Source organism: Pipistrellus hanaki (genome assembly GCF_964339955.1).
Source record: "Pipistrellus hanaki genome assembly, chromosome: 2".
Classification (NCBI taxonomy): Eukaryota; Metazoa; Chordata; class Mammalia; order Chiroptera; family Vespertilionidae; genus Pipistrellus; species Pipistrellus hanaki.
Window position 1 is genome coordinate 44,449,858 of NC_140504.1, and position 17,045 is coordinate 44,466,902.

At 37.3% G+C, this 17,045-nt stretch overlaps 1 protein-coding gene across 4 annotated transcripts in view; it reads left to right on the forward strand.

Moving 5' to 3' along the window:
- The window catches only part of IL1RAP (interleukin 1 receptor accessory protein), a 155,517-nt gene that overhangs the window by 107,943 nt on the left and 30,529 nt on the right, over positions 1–17,045 (forward strand). For all 4 annotated transcript variants that reach the window (XM_084872577.1, XM_084872579.1, XM_084872580.1 and 1 more), the window contains exon 4: positions 6,057–6,243. In XM_084872577.1, the coding sequence (XP_084728703.1) occupies positions 6,057–6,243 (187 nt within the window). The remainder of the gene's footprint in view (positions 1–6,056; positions 6,244–17,045) is intronic.

Here is a 17,045-nt window from a genome sequence, read left to right on the forward strand (position 1 = left end):
GGGCACATCCCTGCTAGGGGGTGTGCAAGAGGCAGCTGGTCGATGTTTCTCTGTCATTGACGTTTCTAGCTCTCTATCCCTCTTTCCTCCTCTCTGTAAAAAATCAATAACATATATATTAAAAAAAAAAAAAATTGATGTTTTTTTGCTGATTATTTTTGTTTAGATGATTTTCCAGTGGTGTTAGAGGGTCATTAAAGTCTCCTACTGTAACTGTATTGCTGTCATTCTCTCTCCTGATATCCTCCAGAAGTTTTTTTTCCCCCCTGTATTTTGAGTGCTCCTATATTTTGTGGACATATGTTTACAAGAGTTATATCTTCTTGTTGAATTGTTATCTTCAGTATTATGAAGTGGTCTTCCTTATCTTTTGTTATGGCCTTCACTTTGAGATCTTATTTGTCAGATATAAGTATTGCCACCCCAGCTTTTTTTTTTTCATTTGCCTATAAAACCTCTTTCCATCCATTTACTATCAGTCTGTGTGAGTCCTTGTTCTGAGGTGGGTCTCCTGTAGACAGCAGATACTACCCTGTTTCCCTGAAAATAAGACAGTGTCTTATATTAATTTTTGTTCCCAAAGATGTGCTAGGTCTTATTTTCACGGGATGTCTTATTTTTCCATGAAGACTATGGCACATATTTATTGTTAAATGAAAATAAAGGAAATTTATTACCTGTATATGGTACTTTAGTACGGTAGTTGTCAACACAAACCAGACAAACTGAATCCTATAGTATCAAGAATTTATCATGTCATCATCTTCTGGAACATCATCATAACAATCCAATTCTTGAATTTCCTGGTGAATTTCTTGTGACTCCATTTCTTTCAGAATCAGTGGACCAAATCTCTCATGTTTAGCAATAGCACTGTCTTTAAATGAGTACTTCTTGTCAAGGTAACCTGCTTGCAGTGCATTTGCAATGCAACTGTCAGTGATTTTCTCCCATGAATTCTTCACCCAAGTCACAACTTCTTGCAGTTTAGGTTTCACAAAGTTTCCACACTGATTTCTCTCCATTTTATTTTCAATGTAGTCATTAATTTCCATGTGCAAATTGTCTTTGAATGGCTTGTTTATTGCAATATCAAGAGTCTGGAGATAGGCTGTAATTCCTGCAGGAATCATTATCTGACCTATTTTTCTTTGGTGAAGAAATGTCTTCATGTCTTTAACACAGTGAGTGCTGGCTGCATCCCAGACTAGCAGACCTTTTGGCTCCCTCGCATAACAAGCAAGCAGCAGCATTAAATTGAACCACTTCCTTATAACTGCTTGTGTGGATCAGGCTTTTTCAGTTTCAAGAATAAAAATGCCCAAAACACGTTCAATCTTTTCCTTCTTGCCCTTAGAAATGATTAAAGGTGGGATTTTAGTGCCATCCAGATGAATTGCCAAAATACAGGAAACACGTGCACTTTCGTAAGCAGTGGAGGGAATGTACACTAAGGAGGCACCCCATTGTTCAATTGTTGTTTGAGATGATTGGCCCATAAACACTGCAGTTTCATCCATAGCAATCATGTTGGAAAGATCGTATTTAGAGAAGTCAGCATCATCAATAAAGGACTTGAATGCAAGTGCTCACTTAATAACTAGAGTATCTTCCAACCTAAACAATGTTGTAGATCTTCTTAAAGACAGTTCACTTCACTGAAGAAAATTATCCAGCCAGTGTTGTGATGCTTTGAAGTCTTTGGGGGCTATGTCAAACTGTGGTGCCATTACAAGGTCAAATTCTTGGATCTGAGCCCTATTCACAACCAAAGCCTCTACTTTCCTGTCAACAACCCATTCTCAGATCAGGTCTTCCAGCTCGGAAAATAATGGTTGCCGACCTGATCCACACTTGCGCTTTTTAGCATCTCCCTTGTCCACTTGTTCAATGAGGTTACCATACTCTGCTCACCATTTTTGAACCAATCAGATACTCAACATCTTCTCTTTGCAGAAAGCAGTAAGATTTTGGCCCCAAGAGTCTTCCACGATTCCTTTCTTGTGTTCCACGGAGTAGCTTTTTCTTTTTGTGCTCATTTCTAGGGGTAAAAAAAAAAGAATTGGGGTGTCAAGATGGGGGGAGGGGGATCACTTAAAATGACACAGGGGGATCAGAGGGGGGAATCAAAATGACACAGGAGAATCAGAGGGGGGATTATCATTTTAGTAACCCCTTTTGATCCTCCTGTGTCATTTTGATTGCCCCCTCTGATCCTCCTGTGTCATTTTAAGTGATCCCCCTCCCCCCACCCTTGTGCCAATGAACACCTTCACCAGACATCCCCCCCATCCCTTTTTCAGACATTTACCCCCTAGGGCCTGCCTGGGGACTGTCACTGGGCTTGCTGGGGCCTGGATCTGGGCTGGAACAGGGTCTGCCACTGACAGAACCTTCAGTCATCATGAGGGCGGCCGTGAGCATCAGGTAGTGTCACCAGAGACAGACCAGCACTCACCACCTTTGCCGCGTCCCTTCCACTCTAATCCTCCTGTTCTTCTACATGCATCTGTGAAAGTCTCCTCCTCTCCTGCTCTGCACTCACAGCTCACTCGGACCTCTGCTCTGCCTCCATACAGCAGTGATGTCAGGACTCCGCGTAACGTCACTGGTTGCTAGACTCCAGTTGAGGCGCCCTAGCAACCAGTTTACAGTAAATTAATTTTCATTCTGAGACAGATCCTAGAGTGGGCCTTATTTTTGGGGGGATGCCTTATATTTCACTCAGAAGGAAACCTGTAAGTAGGTCTTATTTTCGAAGGATGTTTTATTTTCAGGGAAACAAGGTAGTATATGGGTCATGTTTTCTTATCCACTCAGCTACCCTATGTCTTTTGATTGGGGCATTTAATCCATTTACATTTAAAGTTGTTATTGGTAGGTAATTGCTTGTCACCATTTTTATTCTTTATGTCTGTGTTCCTTCTTCCCTTTATATTTCTTCTTTTTCTAGAAGTTTATTGCTAGTTTGGTAGTAATAAGCTCCCTTACTTCTTTTCTTTTGTCTGTGAAACTCCTAATTTCACCCTCCACTTTGATTGATAGCCTTTCTGGGTACAGTATTCTTGGATTCAGACCCTTGCTTTACATAACTTTGTCTATTTAATTCCATTCTCTTCTTGCCTTTTGTGTTTCTGTTGAGAAATCAGTTTATAGTCTAATGGAAGATCCCTTGTAGGTAACTTTCTGTCTCTCTCTGGCAGCCTTTAAATTTCTTACTTTGTTGCTGGTGTTTGTCAATTTAATTATGTGTCTTATTGATCTTTTTGGATTCATCTTGTTGGGAATTCTCTGAGCTTCTTGGACTTGTATGAATTTTTTCTTCTTCCTAATATCAGGGAAGTTTTATGTCACTATTTCTTCAGAGGTTTTCTATTTCTTACCCAGTTTCCTCTCCTTCTGGGACCCCTATTATGCGGATGTTGTTTCATTTTCTTTTGTCCCAAAGTTCCCTTAGGCCTTTGCCCTGTTTTTGAAAAATTTTTCCCCCCAATTGCTGTTGTGCTTGGCTATTTTTTCCTACCTTGTCTTATAGCTCACTGATGCAGTTCTCCTAGTCTACTCTAGTCTACTTTTGATGCTTTATATTATGTTCTTTATAGCAGTGGTGTCATTTTTCATTTCTTCTTGGTTCTCCTTCATTTCCTCTTGGTTCTTACATATATTGTTGAATTTATCTTCCAACATTTTCAGTGCCTTATTACTATTGCTTTGAATTCTTTCTCTCACATATTACTTGCCTCCATTTCATTTACTTCTATTTCTGGTTATTTCTGCTTTTCCTTCCTATGGGGGCTGTTTCTTTGTCTCCCCATGTTTGCTCCTCTTAGGGTGTCTGGTTATGTAGCTCTCTATCTTCTGTGTTAACTCTTGGTGATCTCTGATCTTTCCATCCATGGATTTACCAGCTGTGTTTAATTTGCCAATTCCATATGGATATTATTCCAGTCAGCTGTTCTTTCTATCTGCTCTATGTGAAGGTGCAGGGGCTGTCTGTATTCAGCACTGCTTTATCTCCCCTTGCAAAAAAATTTAGGCACCATGGCTGGGGATGCTGAAGTGTCAGATTTTGTGGGTTCTCAGCTGAGGCAGATAGCCTCTTTTCATTGTGGTTGTAGAATCCTGGGAGGTATCCAAAGTCTCCCCAGTTGAAGGTAAGGCTGAACTTCCAATCATAGCTGTTCTCCCTTTTAAGATGTCTCTGTGGCAGAGTTGGCCATTCCCAGAGAGATTTCAGCAGCAATAGAAGCTATCCAGCCAGGGGAGTCTGGTCTGTCAGTCCCCAATAGTTCTGTGGAATATATCATAGTTATCCCTCACTCACAAATACAGATACTCCCTGCACATCTACACACTCTCCTTTCACTCTCTCACTCACACAGTATCTTGCAGCCTGCCATCCTATTGGCCACCATCTTCCATCTCCTATTCTTTCTTAAATACCTTATTAAGATGGCATCAAGATCTGATTTTGGAGCTAGAAAAATCTGCCCAATCATTGTTCATCACCTTTTTAAAAAAATCAGAAAATGTATCTAATTAAGCTGAACTTTACCTTTTATAGCTTCCACCCATAAAACACTTTTATCTTGTAGATATTTTGTTATTTGTTGTTAGAGATCATGCCTGCCACTCTCCCTTTCCACCTTATTACCTATAAGTTATCTTAAACAATATCTCCTTCCATCTTGGTGAGGGGAATGAATGCCTCCACACCTTCAATTATATTTAGACTTAATTTATGAGCTATTGAGGATCTGATATGTGTTTGAAACCTTAAATATAAATTATTAAATGTGTGGGCTCATTTAGTCATCACCTTAAAAAATCAATTTTTATTATTAATGCTTCATTATTGTTTTTCTTTTTTTATACACACAAGTTTTATATCTAACTCATTCATTTTTTAAAATATATTTTTTATTGATTTAAGAGAGGAAGAGAGAGAGAGAGAGAGATAAACATCAATGATGAGAAAGAATCATTGATCAGCTTTCTCCTGCACTCCCCCTGCTGGGGATAGAGCCCACAACGTGGGCTCTTGACCTGAATGTAACCTGGGACCTTTCAGTCCACAGACTGATGCTCTATCCACTGAGCCAAAATGGCTAGGACTTTATCTCATTCATTTTCACAAATATTTATTCAGCATCTATTGAAAGTTTAGACACTGTACTAGAGACTATAAGAAAATATTCATGGCTATACCCTTGCTTTAACTATTGTAAATTAAGAGGAACTTAACACCAAATGAACACAAGAAAATGTTGGACATGCACCAGAATTAGAGACCTAATTTGGGGTGCATCAAGGGTCACATATAATACCTCTTTGTGAAATATGAGGAGATGGGATAAGAAGAGTCCTAAGCTTTGTGTGTTTGTTACTTTTTTTCTTTATGTTTGATTTTTTGTTTATAGATATGTCAAAGAGCTTTGAATGGTCTTATCATAATTTCATTGCACTTTTCAAAAAAGTAGATTTTTCTATTTATACGAATGTTTTCTTTGCTGATATAGCACTGGATGGACATTTTTGATCACGTGATCTCTCTATAATCATTTCCCATAATTCCACCATGTGAAAATTTTTTCAGAAATAACATTGCTAGGGCAAAAACTAAGGCTTTATAAAGAATAATTTTAGAAACATTTATTTTCTAAAAGTTGTTTATTTGATTATCAGCCATGAATTAATATGGTATACTCACCTTTGCCTTACTAGTACAGAATGTTATTAATAATGTTTTATGGGTAAAATTAAATATACATATACATACATACATACATATATGTACATTCAAACACACGTAACATGTTTAGGAACATATCTAAAAGTATAACTATTTTAATATATCAATAGTAATTAACTCTGTTTTTATTCTATGATGTCAATTTACATAGGAAATACCTCCACACATATTTAATTCTTACATGAACTTGCACATATAAAGTCTCAATACATAACATTACTTCACTTAGCTTACTTTAATGAATTTACTGCATTAAAACAAATGCAAATGAGTCTGCCCATTTATTGCATATTTTTCTTTTCAGGAATACCACATATTGCAGCAAAGTTGCATTTCCTCTGGAAGTTGTTCAAAAAGATAGCTGCTTCAAATCTCCAATGAAAGTCCCAGTGCATAAACTATATATAGAATATAGTATTCAGAAGATCACTTGTCCAAATATAGATGGATATTTTCCTTCCAGTGTCAAACCAGACATCACTTGGTATATGGTAAGCAAACTGCCATTGAGGGCACTTTACCCTCTCTAAATGACAACAATTATTTGTTGAGATAATGTAAAACTGAAAATTTTCTAATCAGATGTTTTATATATTCTTTAGTGACTTTATACAATTTTTAATGCTTCCTCACCTTATAACATTTCAAAGGATGTGCTGGAGGACACGAGGCCTCAACCCAGCATTTCTTAAATTATGTTCAGTGGACTACTACACCTACCTTGGTCCTATTAACATCATCTGAAATACAATTTGAGAAATGTTTCCCTCTTCCACTCTGCTCAGTGAAGTAGGGAGCTGCTAATTCATCTTGTGAATTTTAATTTCTTAACTAGTCAGTATTTTGTTACTTCTATGTATTTCATGTTTGCCCTCATTTATAGACACAATCCACCTGTGGTCTCTTCTACATCTCAGGGATTTGGGAAGTGTTTAATAAAAATATGACAGTGTTAGAATGTGGCATGTGTGATATCAGCGACATTGTTGTTGTTTTTAAAATACATTTTTATTGATTTCATAGAAGATGGGAGAGGGAGAGAAGAGATAGAAACACTAATGATGAAAGAAAATCATTGATCTGCTACCTCCTGCACATCTTTATTAGGGGTCGAGCCTGCAACATGGGTGTATGCCTGACTGGGAATTGAACCATGAACTCCTGGTTCATAGGTTGGTGTTCAATCACTAAGCCATGCCAGCTGGGCTAGATGCCTACATTTTTAACCTCTTCAAATATCCACATAAGCCAAAGCAAAACTCCTGAACAATATTTAAAACAAAATTCAATATTAAGTTATCTATAAGAATCACTTTCAATAAAACAAGTGAGTCAATCCAAAAACACAACCTATGTAAAATCAGTGTCTATAGAGAAAAGTAATAGGTGGAAATAGTGTGGTATGAGGCAGACTTGAGTGGTCAAAAACCAATAGATACTCACTGGAAAACATGGTAAGCCAACGTAAGAACGGCAGCTGAATTTGGGAAGGGTGCGTCCAAGGTGTCTATAATAGGAATTTCTGAAGGGTTTGGAATTGTTTTTTGTGCCTTGGAACTCTGCAAAATAACTACCAAAGTGAGGAGAAATGGCTGGAAGTGGATTCATAAGTAGACAACATCAGAATAATGCAGGGGCAAAAGTAAGTTTACAGTTGTGAGTATGGGAAACACAGAGTTTATTCTTGTATTCTTACTTATTAATTATGGTATTATTTTTTATATAAACAAATGTAAACCTACTTTTGCCCACCCTGTAGAGAGGAAGGGAAGAGAAGAATGGGAACAGCAGAACAGTCAGGAAATCTCAAGACCATACTTTTGAAGAGGAATCTCTCTGAAGGTAGAAAATCCTGCCAGATTGTAAAACAAACAAACTAGCTTCCCATGAAAATGAGCAGCCAGGTAAAGCTCCCATTCAAAATTATAAGAAAAATAATAAGAAGAAGCAGAATAACATTCTGTAGGGGGGAAAAATCATGCCAGAAGGATATATTGTAATTCACTATTTGAAAAATGAGCCAAAAATTAAGAAATGGTACAAGATGAGAAGAATAACAAATAAATTTGAATTATAAATGTCCAGAAATTATAAAGCTCAGTAACAACTTAGAAGAAAGTCATTTTAGAAATGAAGCTACATTAAGAGGAACATCACAGCAAATGAATACACTAGATGATGCCTTAAGATAAACAGAAAGTGGAAGAGAGAAAATAATTTAAACCAAAGTTAAATGATGAATAAAAATAAGAAGGGTAAAATGTATATACCAAAATCATATAAAGTAGACTTTAAAACAATGAGTACTATTGAAGATAAAGGGGAATTTTCAGAATAATAAAAGGGGCAATTCATCAAGAAAGCATAAAAATAATAAAAGTATGTGTGCCTAGTAATAGTGTTTCAAAATGAATGAAGCACAAGTTGATAGAAGTAAAGGACTAAAAAGACAAAGCCATAATCATAGTTGAAAAATTTAAAATTTGTCTGTAAATGATTAAGTCATTAATAATTAAATTACTTAGGAGCATATTTTAAAAGTTTTCCATTAGCCAAAATGCAACAACTTTAATTTTAACAAGAATATTAATTACAATATGTGAAATGCCATGAATTAAGTTTAAATCCAATAAGTTCTTAATGCTATTCCAAAATGCTTAGTTGATTACCTTTGGATGATGATAGGATGTCAATTTGTTATCTTGAAAACTAAATAATAAGCAAGAAAAATAAAGTATTTATTCTGCCTTTCCTATAAGAAATGTACATTTAGTTATGAAATGGTGCAGAGAAGTATGTTTTTATAAAGTTATATCATCAGTTTGAAACCACAATGACAATAAATCTAAGCATTAAGCATCAATGACAGCTACCGTCACAAAAAGGGTAGCAGCCAGGCACATTCCTTCTGATGAAAGAACAGTATCAATTATAATTCTGCCAAATAGAATCTAGATACTGCTGCCATTTTGCTAGAAATATAGAGCACAGAAGAATATATTGGTCTGCACCACAAGTTTGTAGTCAGCAAAATCTGGACTGTGGAAAACTATAAGCAAAATGCCTTGGGTTATTCAACAGAAATTCTGTGAGAAAAAAACAAATGTATGTTGTGGGAACATATTGATTAAAAGAAACATATAAGACAAATTTAAAAATTGATGTGACTACAGTGTCTAAGGATGTACTATAGTTGATACAATTAGAAAAGAAAACAAGGAAGTGATTTTACTATAAAAATACATAGGTAGTGGCTACTTCAGCAGGTTGCAGAAGAGCTGGGACTGACATAGGACATTTGGAAAGTAACTGGCAACATTCTACTCCTGAACCTGAGTGGTGTTTGCTTTATAATCATTCATTAACTCCTGTTTCAAGTTTTTCTGTATTGTATCATCATATATAATAAAAGGCTAATATGTAAATCAACAGAACGGCAGAATGACCGGTCGCTATGACAGGCACTGACCACCAGAGGGTAGATGCTTAACACAGGAGCTGCCCCCTGGTGGCCAGTGCGCCCCCACAGGGGAGTGTCACTCATCCAGAAGCCGGGTTCACAGCTGGCGAGCACAGTGGCAGTGGTGGGGGCCTCTCCCATCTCCATGGCAGCACTAAGGATGTCCAACTGCCCACTTAGGCCCTCTCCCCACTGGCAGTTGGATATCCCCCAAGGGTTCCCAGACTGCTAGAGGGCACAGGCCAGGCTGAGGGACTCCCCCTCCTCCACCAATTGCAAGAATTTCATGCACAAGACCTCTATTTCTATTATAAAAACAGCTAAGAAAAGAGAGAAAGAGAACGAAGGAAACAAAGAAAAAGAGCAAGAGAGATTTAAGACCAATTGCAGAGTAAGAATCTTAGATCATGCTTTGTTCAAATAAACTATAAAATAATGAGAAAATCAGGGCAATCTGAACAGAATATTAATGATATCAATGAATTATTATTACTGTTTTAAACTGTGATAACAGCACTATAGTTATGCTTGCAAAAGGAGCCTTGTCATTTAGAGATACATAGAAATATTTACAAATGAAATTATGCAATATCTGTGATTTGCTTTAAAATATCTTGGGCCACAGTGAGTGGGTATAGATGAAATAAGACATGGTCTAAATTAATACTTTTGAGACTAGGTTTGGGTACGGGGGATCATTGTATATTTTCTCCATGATTATCATTTTTTTATTGTAAAAAGCATAATAAATGATTTAAAGGGTAATATCAACAACTAGAGTCCTAGTGCACGAATTTGTGCATGGGTGGGGTCCATCGGCATGGCTGGTGATCAGAGCTGATGGGAGAGGGCCGCCTAGAGTGGGGAGAGGCCCTGGAAGGTTGGCTTGCTGGTAGGGGGGAGGGATGTGGGAGGTTGGCTGGCCAGCCTCCCCTCTCCCAAATTGGGGCCAGTGAGGGAGGCCAGCTGGCTGGGGGGAGGGACCTCAGGAGGTTGGCCAGTGGCCAAGGGAGTTTGGCTGGCTCTAGAAAGTTGTCTGTGGGAGCTCACTGACCATCAGAGGGTAGTTCTTGCATTGAACATCTGCCCCCTATGGTCAGTGCACGTCACAGCAACTGGTCATTTGGTCATTTAGTGATGCGGTTGCTTAGGCTTTTATATATAAATACTTTACATTAATACGTATATACTCAAGTGTTGTTTTTTTTTTTTAAATGTGTTCATCTAGTTACCAAGGTCTCTTATCTCTAATTTTATTCACTTTTTTATATTTTGAATACTCAATAGTCTGAAAAAATAATTTTATTTTTTTACCAAAGGATCTCGCAATTTAATTGACAAGTTTATAAATAAGAATAATTTACATTCTTATTGAAAAGCAGAATTCTAAGTTCCAAAGAGAATTTGTTTGTTTTAAAAACGGAGAAATTTACATGCATCGACTTAAATTAACTATTTCTTAAAGGCAAAATTATGCCATACTTATCTTTGTATTTTCAATGATTTCAAGATTTTTTTCTTTCTTTTTTTTTTCCCCTCTGGTTGGAAGGATATCAGTGATATTAACCAAAGTATGAAATAGCAGGGGAGGAGCATGTTTGGGGAGCAATTGAAAGATTTAGACAATGTCATATTGAGTTAGAGGTGGCAGTGGCTAGTAGGTAGTGGTAAATGTGTGTGAATCTGGAGCTTAGAAGAAAAGTCAAAGTTGGAGTCAGAGAACTAGATCCATCTATATGATAGTTGGAGCCCTTAAGGATTAAGATCAAAATCTAGAAAGAATGTTCATGGAGTGAATGAAAACAGAAAGCCTGGAAAGAGGACTGAGAGAAAAAAAGTCACAGTGGTCAAACCATCTCCATCGCAGATAACTAACAATGTTCAGGTGGCTTAGAAGAAACAGGTGACCAGCCATCATTTCTATTCCATAAAAAAGTCACTTTTTGATCTGTGGCATACCTCTTTTATTTCTCTATTCTTGGGTAATTGATTGAAATCATTAATCCTAAGTGTTCTGTCATACTGGGTACAAAATCAGAGTTCTTGGTAGTTGGATTCTCCTATCACTGAATAGCATTGATGACTTGGCTTTCTATTTTCTACCTTTTACATGCAGTGGTTCTCAATATTTCTAATGCCATGACCCTTTAATTCAGTTCCTCATGTTGTGGTGACCCCCAACCATAAAATTATTTCCATTGCTACTTCATAAGTGTAATTTTGCTACTGTTATGAGTCGTAATGTAAATACTTGTGTTTTCCAATGGTCTTAGGTGACCCTGCTAGCAGTTCTCAACTTGTGGTTTGCAACCACAGGTTGAGAATCGCTTCTGTAGAGCATAAGATGATCAGAAAACACAGATATTTACATTATGATTCATTAACAGTAGCAAAATTACAGTTATGAAGTAGCAACAAAAATAATTTTATGGTTGGGGGTCACCACAACATGAGAAACTATATTAAAGGGTCTCGGCATTAGAAAGGTTGAGAACCACTGTTCTACAGAAACTCCCTCCATCCACTAGGTATCTTGGTCCTTTTAGAGTAGTTTCTTTCAATTGTTATAAAGTGAATTCCCTGCCCTGATATTGTAAAAACAGTCTCCTTTTCTAATACACATAACTGTGGGAGAGTTAAAAGACACATTAATTTGTTTCAGCAATTTTCTTCCTCTTAACCAAATGATTAAAAATGACAAACTGAAAGACAGAAAAGGAAACTAACAATTCTTGCATTTTGCTTATAAAATACATTGTGCTAGGTACTTTATATATTATATGTAATACTCATCATCATCCTTCAAGGTATATGTCATCCTTTTACAGATTATGAAGTGAAGTCTCAGAAAGGCAAACAATAGAGCTAACATATATTAAGCACAGGATTCTTAACTTACTTTTCTTAGCATGAGGTAAGTTATCTTGTGTTCTCCAGTTTGTAGTTAAGATAGAGAAACTGAGAGATTTGCCCAAGCTCACAAAACTAGGAGCCTATATTCAACCTCATGTGAGTCCATACTTTACACTGTGGTATATCACTTACTCCAAAGAAATCTCGCTGATAATGGAAAATCTGGGATTTCAGGCCAGTTGAGTTTGATTGCAAGATTATACTCTTCAGAAATGACTCTGAGATACTGGTCTAGTCTTTAATCTGGGATTTCAGGCCAGTTGAGTTTGGTTGCAAGATTATACTCTTCAGAAATGACTCTGAGAGACTGGTCTAGTCTTTACTTCTGAATCTTAGGACACTTGGAAGGGTGGGGTGGTCTTAGAATACGGGTTGGATTGTAGGATGAACTGTGGAACACAAGAAAACCCATAGACAGAGGGTCCTGGGAAATCAGAGGGAGTTTAGCCAAACTGAGATTAGAAGGAACAGAAATTTAAAAATAAAAAATTGTTCCAGAACTGCAAGGGAAATGGGGAAGGATTGCATTTCCCTCCTTGGCATCTCTTCTGTCTTTCCTCCTCTCATTTGCATGGCAGTCTCTTCCTTATTCAGGGCCCAGAATTCATAGTGCTCTTATTCAACAATCATGTGAGTTAAATTGATGTTCAGTAAATGTTTGTTGAATGAGCCAGGTTTTGTAACAAGCCTGGATTGCACACCCTCGTTTGCCATTTACTAAATTCAAATAGCCACAGGTATAAATTGGAAATGACATGTGTATAAATTGGAGGTTGCCTGTTTATTTACGTAGGAATATGGGAATAAATAGCAGTAAAGACACAAGTATAATTTTGTTATTTTTTTACTACAACTACTATTATTATTATTACATTTACTCAGAGTCCTGGACTTTAAATTATAGCAAGCCATCCCAAGTTTCATATTACTGGATTATTTATCTTCCTCTTTTTTTATAATTGAGTATTTAATTTTTCCATACTGAGATACTTATAAAAACAAAGGAAATTACCACCTCCTCTTTTTCTTTTTTACTGAGGATCAGAGGAATCATTTTATTAGGTGTTTTGAATATTACATTTATATCAGCTGCTGAAAACCCTAACTGATATTTAGGAGAATGGCTATCATTCTGGATACCAGTCTGTGAAAAGCTGGTTGTTTTTATACTTAGTATAATCATTAAAATTGGTATATTACTTTCACCTCTAAATTTCAGTGTAAAGCTAATCAGAGTTGGTCAGATTCTGTTTATACATTTCTCTCAGAAAATGGGAAACATTGCTTGGCCTTTTATTAGCACAGCACATATTGTAGACAAGTTAGTCCAAGGTCTGTATAATAGACTTTATTTTCAAAGTGTTTCTTTCAGTTTGATCTCAACTGTTTGGTGCTCCTTTATCTCTTTCCTTTCCCTATAGTTTCCCTATCATGATTTTTCATCTTTGATAGGAAAGAAATATGTCCATAGATTCTTTCAAATTATATACATTTAATTCCATATATCCTAATATATAAAACCCTGGATTCACAGCAACTGGGTTACTCCATCAACTGGAAGTCAGTCCTACAGTCAGTGCTGGGTTGCCATGGCAACCCAGCACAAACTTCTATGGCTGAAGGCATGGTGACCCAGCACTGACTGCTGTGGAAGCTATGAATCAGGCCCAGAGAAAGGCCTGAAGAGAAAAGCTGATCTGTTGATCAGCACTTGCTTCTCTCTTTAGCTCTGGGCCTGATCAGCAGCCATGCCTCCATTTTTCTTCAGACCTTCACCAGGGCTGCTGATCAGCCCTGCCTTTCTGTTCAGGCCCCATTGATAGGCCCAGAGACACTGATTGGCATAGAAACTGACCAATCAGAACCAAATCTGGATCAACTGTGAGGAGCCAATGACTGCCTAGGAGGTGGAGCTTATGATGCTGACTGGCATAGAAACTGACCAATCAGAACCAAATTTGGATCAACTGTGAGGAGCCAATGGCTGCCTAGGAGTCAAAGCTTTTGACACTGACTGGCATAGAAACCTACCAATCAGAACTAAATTGGCCAACAGAAGAGGGAAGTTGGGGAAGAGATTAGGCCTGCAGGGGAGGGCAGTTGGGAGGAGATCAAGCTGGCAGGGGAGGGCAGTTAGGGCTGATCAGGCAAGTAGAGGCAGTTAGGGGTGATCAGGCCAGCAACATCAACTTGAATTGAGAATTAATTAGGCTGAATGAGTCATCCACTTTCTATTTTGATAGCATTTAACTTAATTCTCATTTTTGTTACTATAATGATTGCACTTCTCTCTTCTGTACTAGTGACCTCTCCTTTTTCTTTCCCTTGAATAACAAGCACATAGCACAAAGCTAAGCCAATGAACTTTGTATTTAGAAATTGGTTAAATAATTGAATAAATTGGACTAGACTGGAAAATTCCATGGGAATAAGGGCCATTTCTGTATTTAATGCCTGCTCTATGCCCAGTCCTTATCACAGTGCCTACCTTTCAAAAGGATTTTATAAATATTAGTTCCTTAAACATTTAAATATCTTTAGTTTTGTTCATTAAAGTGACTGGTAATAGCTCTTATGAGGATTTTTAAATAAGTATGATGTATTTTATGCCAATTTTATCTTTGGCAAAAGTTTCAATAGATATTCCTAACTTTTCTAACCTTATATCTCCATTAAACTTTTTATATCCTTACTCTCACTCCTTCCTTCATCCTACAACTCACTCATATTTCACTGCTTATATTTTGAATAGTCGTCGTCTTGTTATCATACTGCATGAGCTTTTAACCCCATGTCTTTTGTCTTTGCTTCTTTCATTCATATTTTTGGTCACGAAGCACAAATGCACTGAGCATTTTCCATGTGCCAAGTATTTGCCAGCTGTTGGCCATGAAGTACAGTACTCATTCACCATCACGTCTTGCCCCCACAGGCATAAATTTTCTAGAGGAAGAGACCAACACAAAAACAGTATATTGTAATATAATTAATTAAGTATAAAGTACAGCATAGGAAATATAGTTAATAATATTATAATAACTATGTATGCTACCAGGTGGGTGCTGAAAATATTGAGGGGAGCACTTTGTATTTGATTGTCTTACTACAAACTGTGCACCTGGAACTAATACAAATAATATTAAATGTAAACTTCAATTGAAAAAATCTACAACATAAAAAAATAATATAAAGTTAGTTAAGTTCTGACACAGAAAGCAAAGTGCTATTAGAGTTCAGGGAAGTTACAGCTCTTTCCTATGCCTTGTGTGCTGCTCTAACACGTTTCTTCTCCTAGTTAATAACTGTTAATATTCTACTTATCCTTTAAGACAGAGATCAAATCTTTCTTTTCTGTGAAGTTTCTATGAATGTTTTCTGTTTGATTTTCCCCCTCTCCCTGACCCTGATATGGCTTTCAGAGTACTTGTTGCAATTCACCATGAGAGTGCACATGCCTATAGATTAGGAATCGTGTCCTTTCCATTTTCTGTACCCTCACAGTTCTTGAATAGTGTATTGGATGGACATAGTTGTCCTTGGTTAGTCAAGATATCCTCCCAATAACACCCCACATCTCACCACATGATGTATTTCCTCTCATTCCTTACCTATATGTCATGATAGGTTGCCATGGCTACCATTATGCCGTTGAAACATTGCTCTCTTGCTTAACTTCTCTCTTTTGAATTCAGAATGAGGAACTGATGGATCAGCTAAATGGATAATTTGTCTTCTAGTTAGACAAATGTTTGCTTCATAGTGGAAATCCACTTACTGTTAACTGATTTCTTGCATTTGGAAATACTGTGTGTGTGTGTTTTGTTTGTTTGTTTTTTATTCTTTGGATATCCAGACCTTTGTTCCATTTTTTTTTTCTGGATTCCAAATAAATTATTTTGAAATTATAAGAAAATTTCCAGGCTTCATTTTCAAGAATAGTTTAAAATATTCCATGTGTCTCAGGTCTATGTGCTGAAGGGTCTAGAGATGTATCTGCTTATAAGATACAGAGCTCATCACCCACTATAGGCCAAAGTTAGTGGTTCAACAATGCCCTAAAGTCACCCCCAACATGCAGCTCTGAATGTAAAATATTTCCTTCATTTCCTTTTCTTGCATGCTATATAGATCTGATAGCTTTGAAATAAACTTTAATTTCTTTTGGTTAAAACTAGTTATGGGGGCCAAATATTTGGTGGGAGGAAAATGACTTGACTATGAGTGGTGGACATACAATACAATATACAGATCATGTATCATGGAAATGTACACTCGAAAACTATATGATCCTATTAACAAAGGTCATCCTAGATGAGATGATGTGGTATGTGTAAGTATATCTCTCAGTATAATTTTTCCAGCCTCGACTAAGTGTTGAGCAGAGGTGCTTATTCTTAGTTAAGAAACTAGTTAAAGCTCGCTTGGGTCAGTGGACAGAGTGTTGGCCTGCAGACTGAAGGGTCCCAGGTTCTATTCTGGCCAAGGGCACATGCCTGGGTTGCAGGCTTGATCCCCAGTAGGGGTTGGGCTGGAGGCAGCTGATCAATGATTCTCTCATTGATGTTTCTATCTCTCTCCCTTCCTCTCTGAAATAAATAAAAATATGTTAAAAACAAACAATAATAATCCTATATAATAAAAGGATAATATGAAAATTGACCCTAAAGGCAAAAAGACCAGGAACAACTGGTTGCTATGGTGTGCACTGACCACCAGGAGGCAGACTCTCAACTCAGGAGATGCCCCCTGGTGGTCAGTGTGCTTCCACAGGGGGAGTGCCGCTCAGCCAGAAGCTGGCTCATGGCTGGCCAGCGAAGCAGTGGTGGCAGAGTCTCTCCCATCTGCACAGCAGCACTAAGGATGTTCCACTAACAGCTTAGGCCCACTCCGGCCTTTAGCTGGACATCCCCCCCAGGCTGC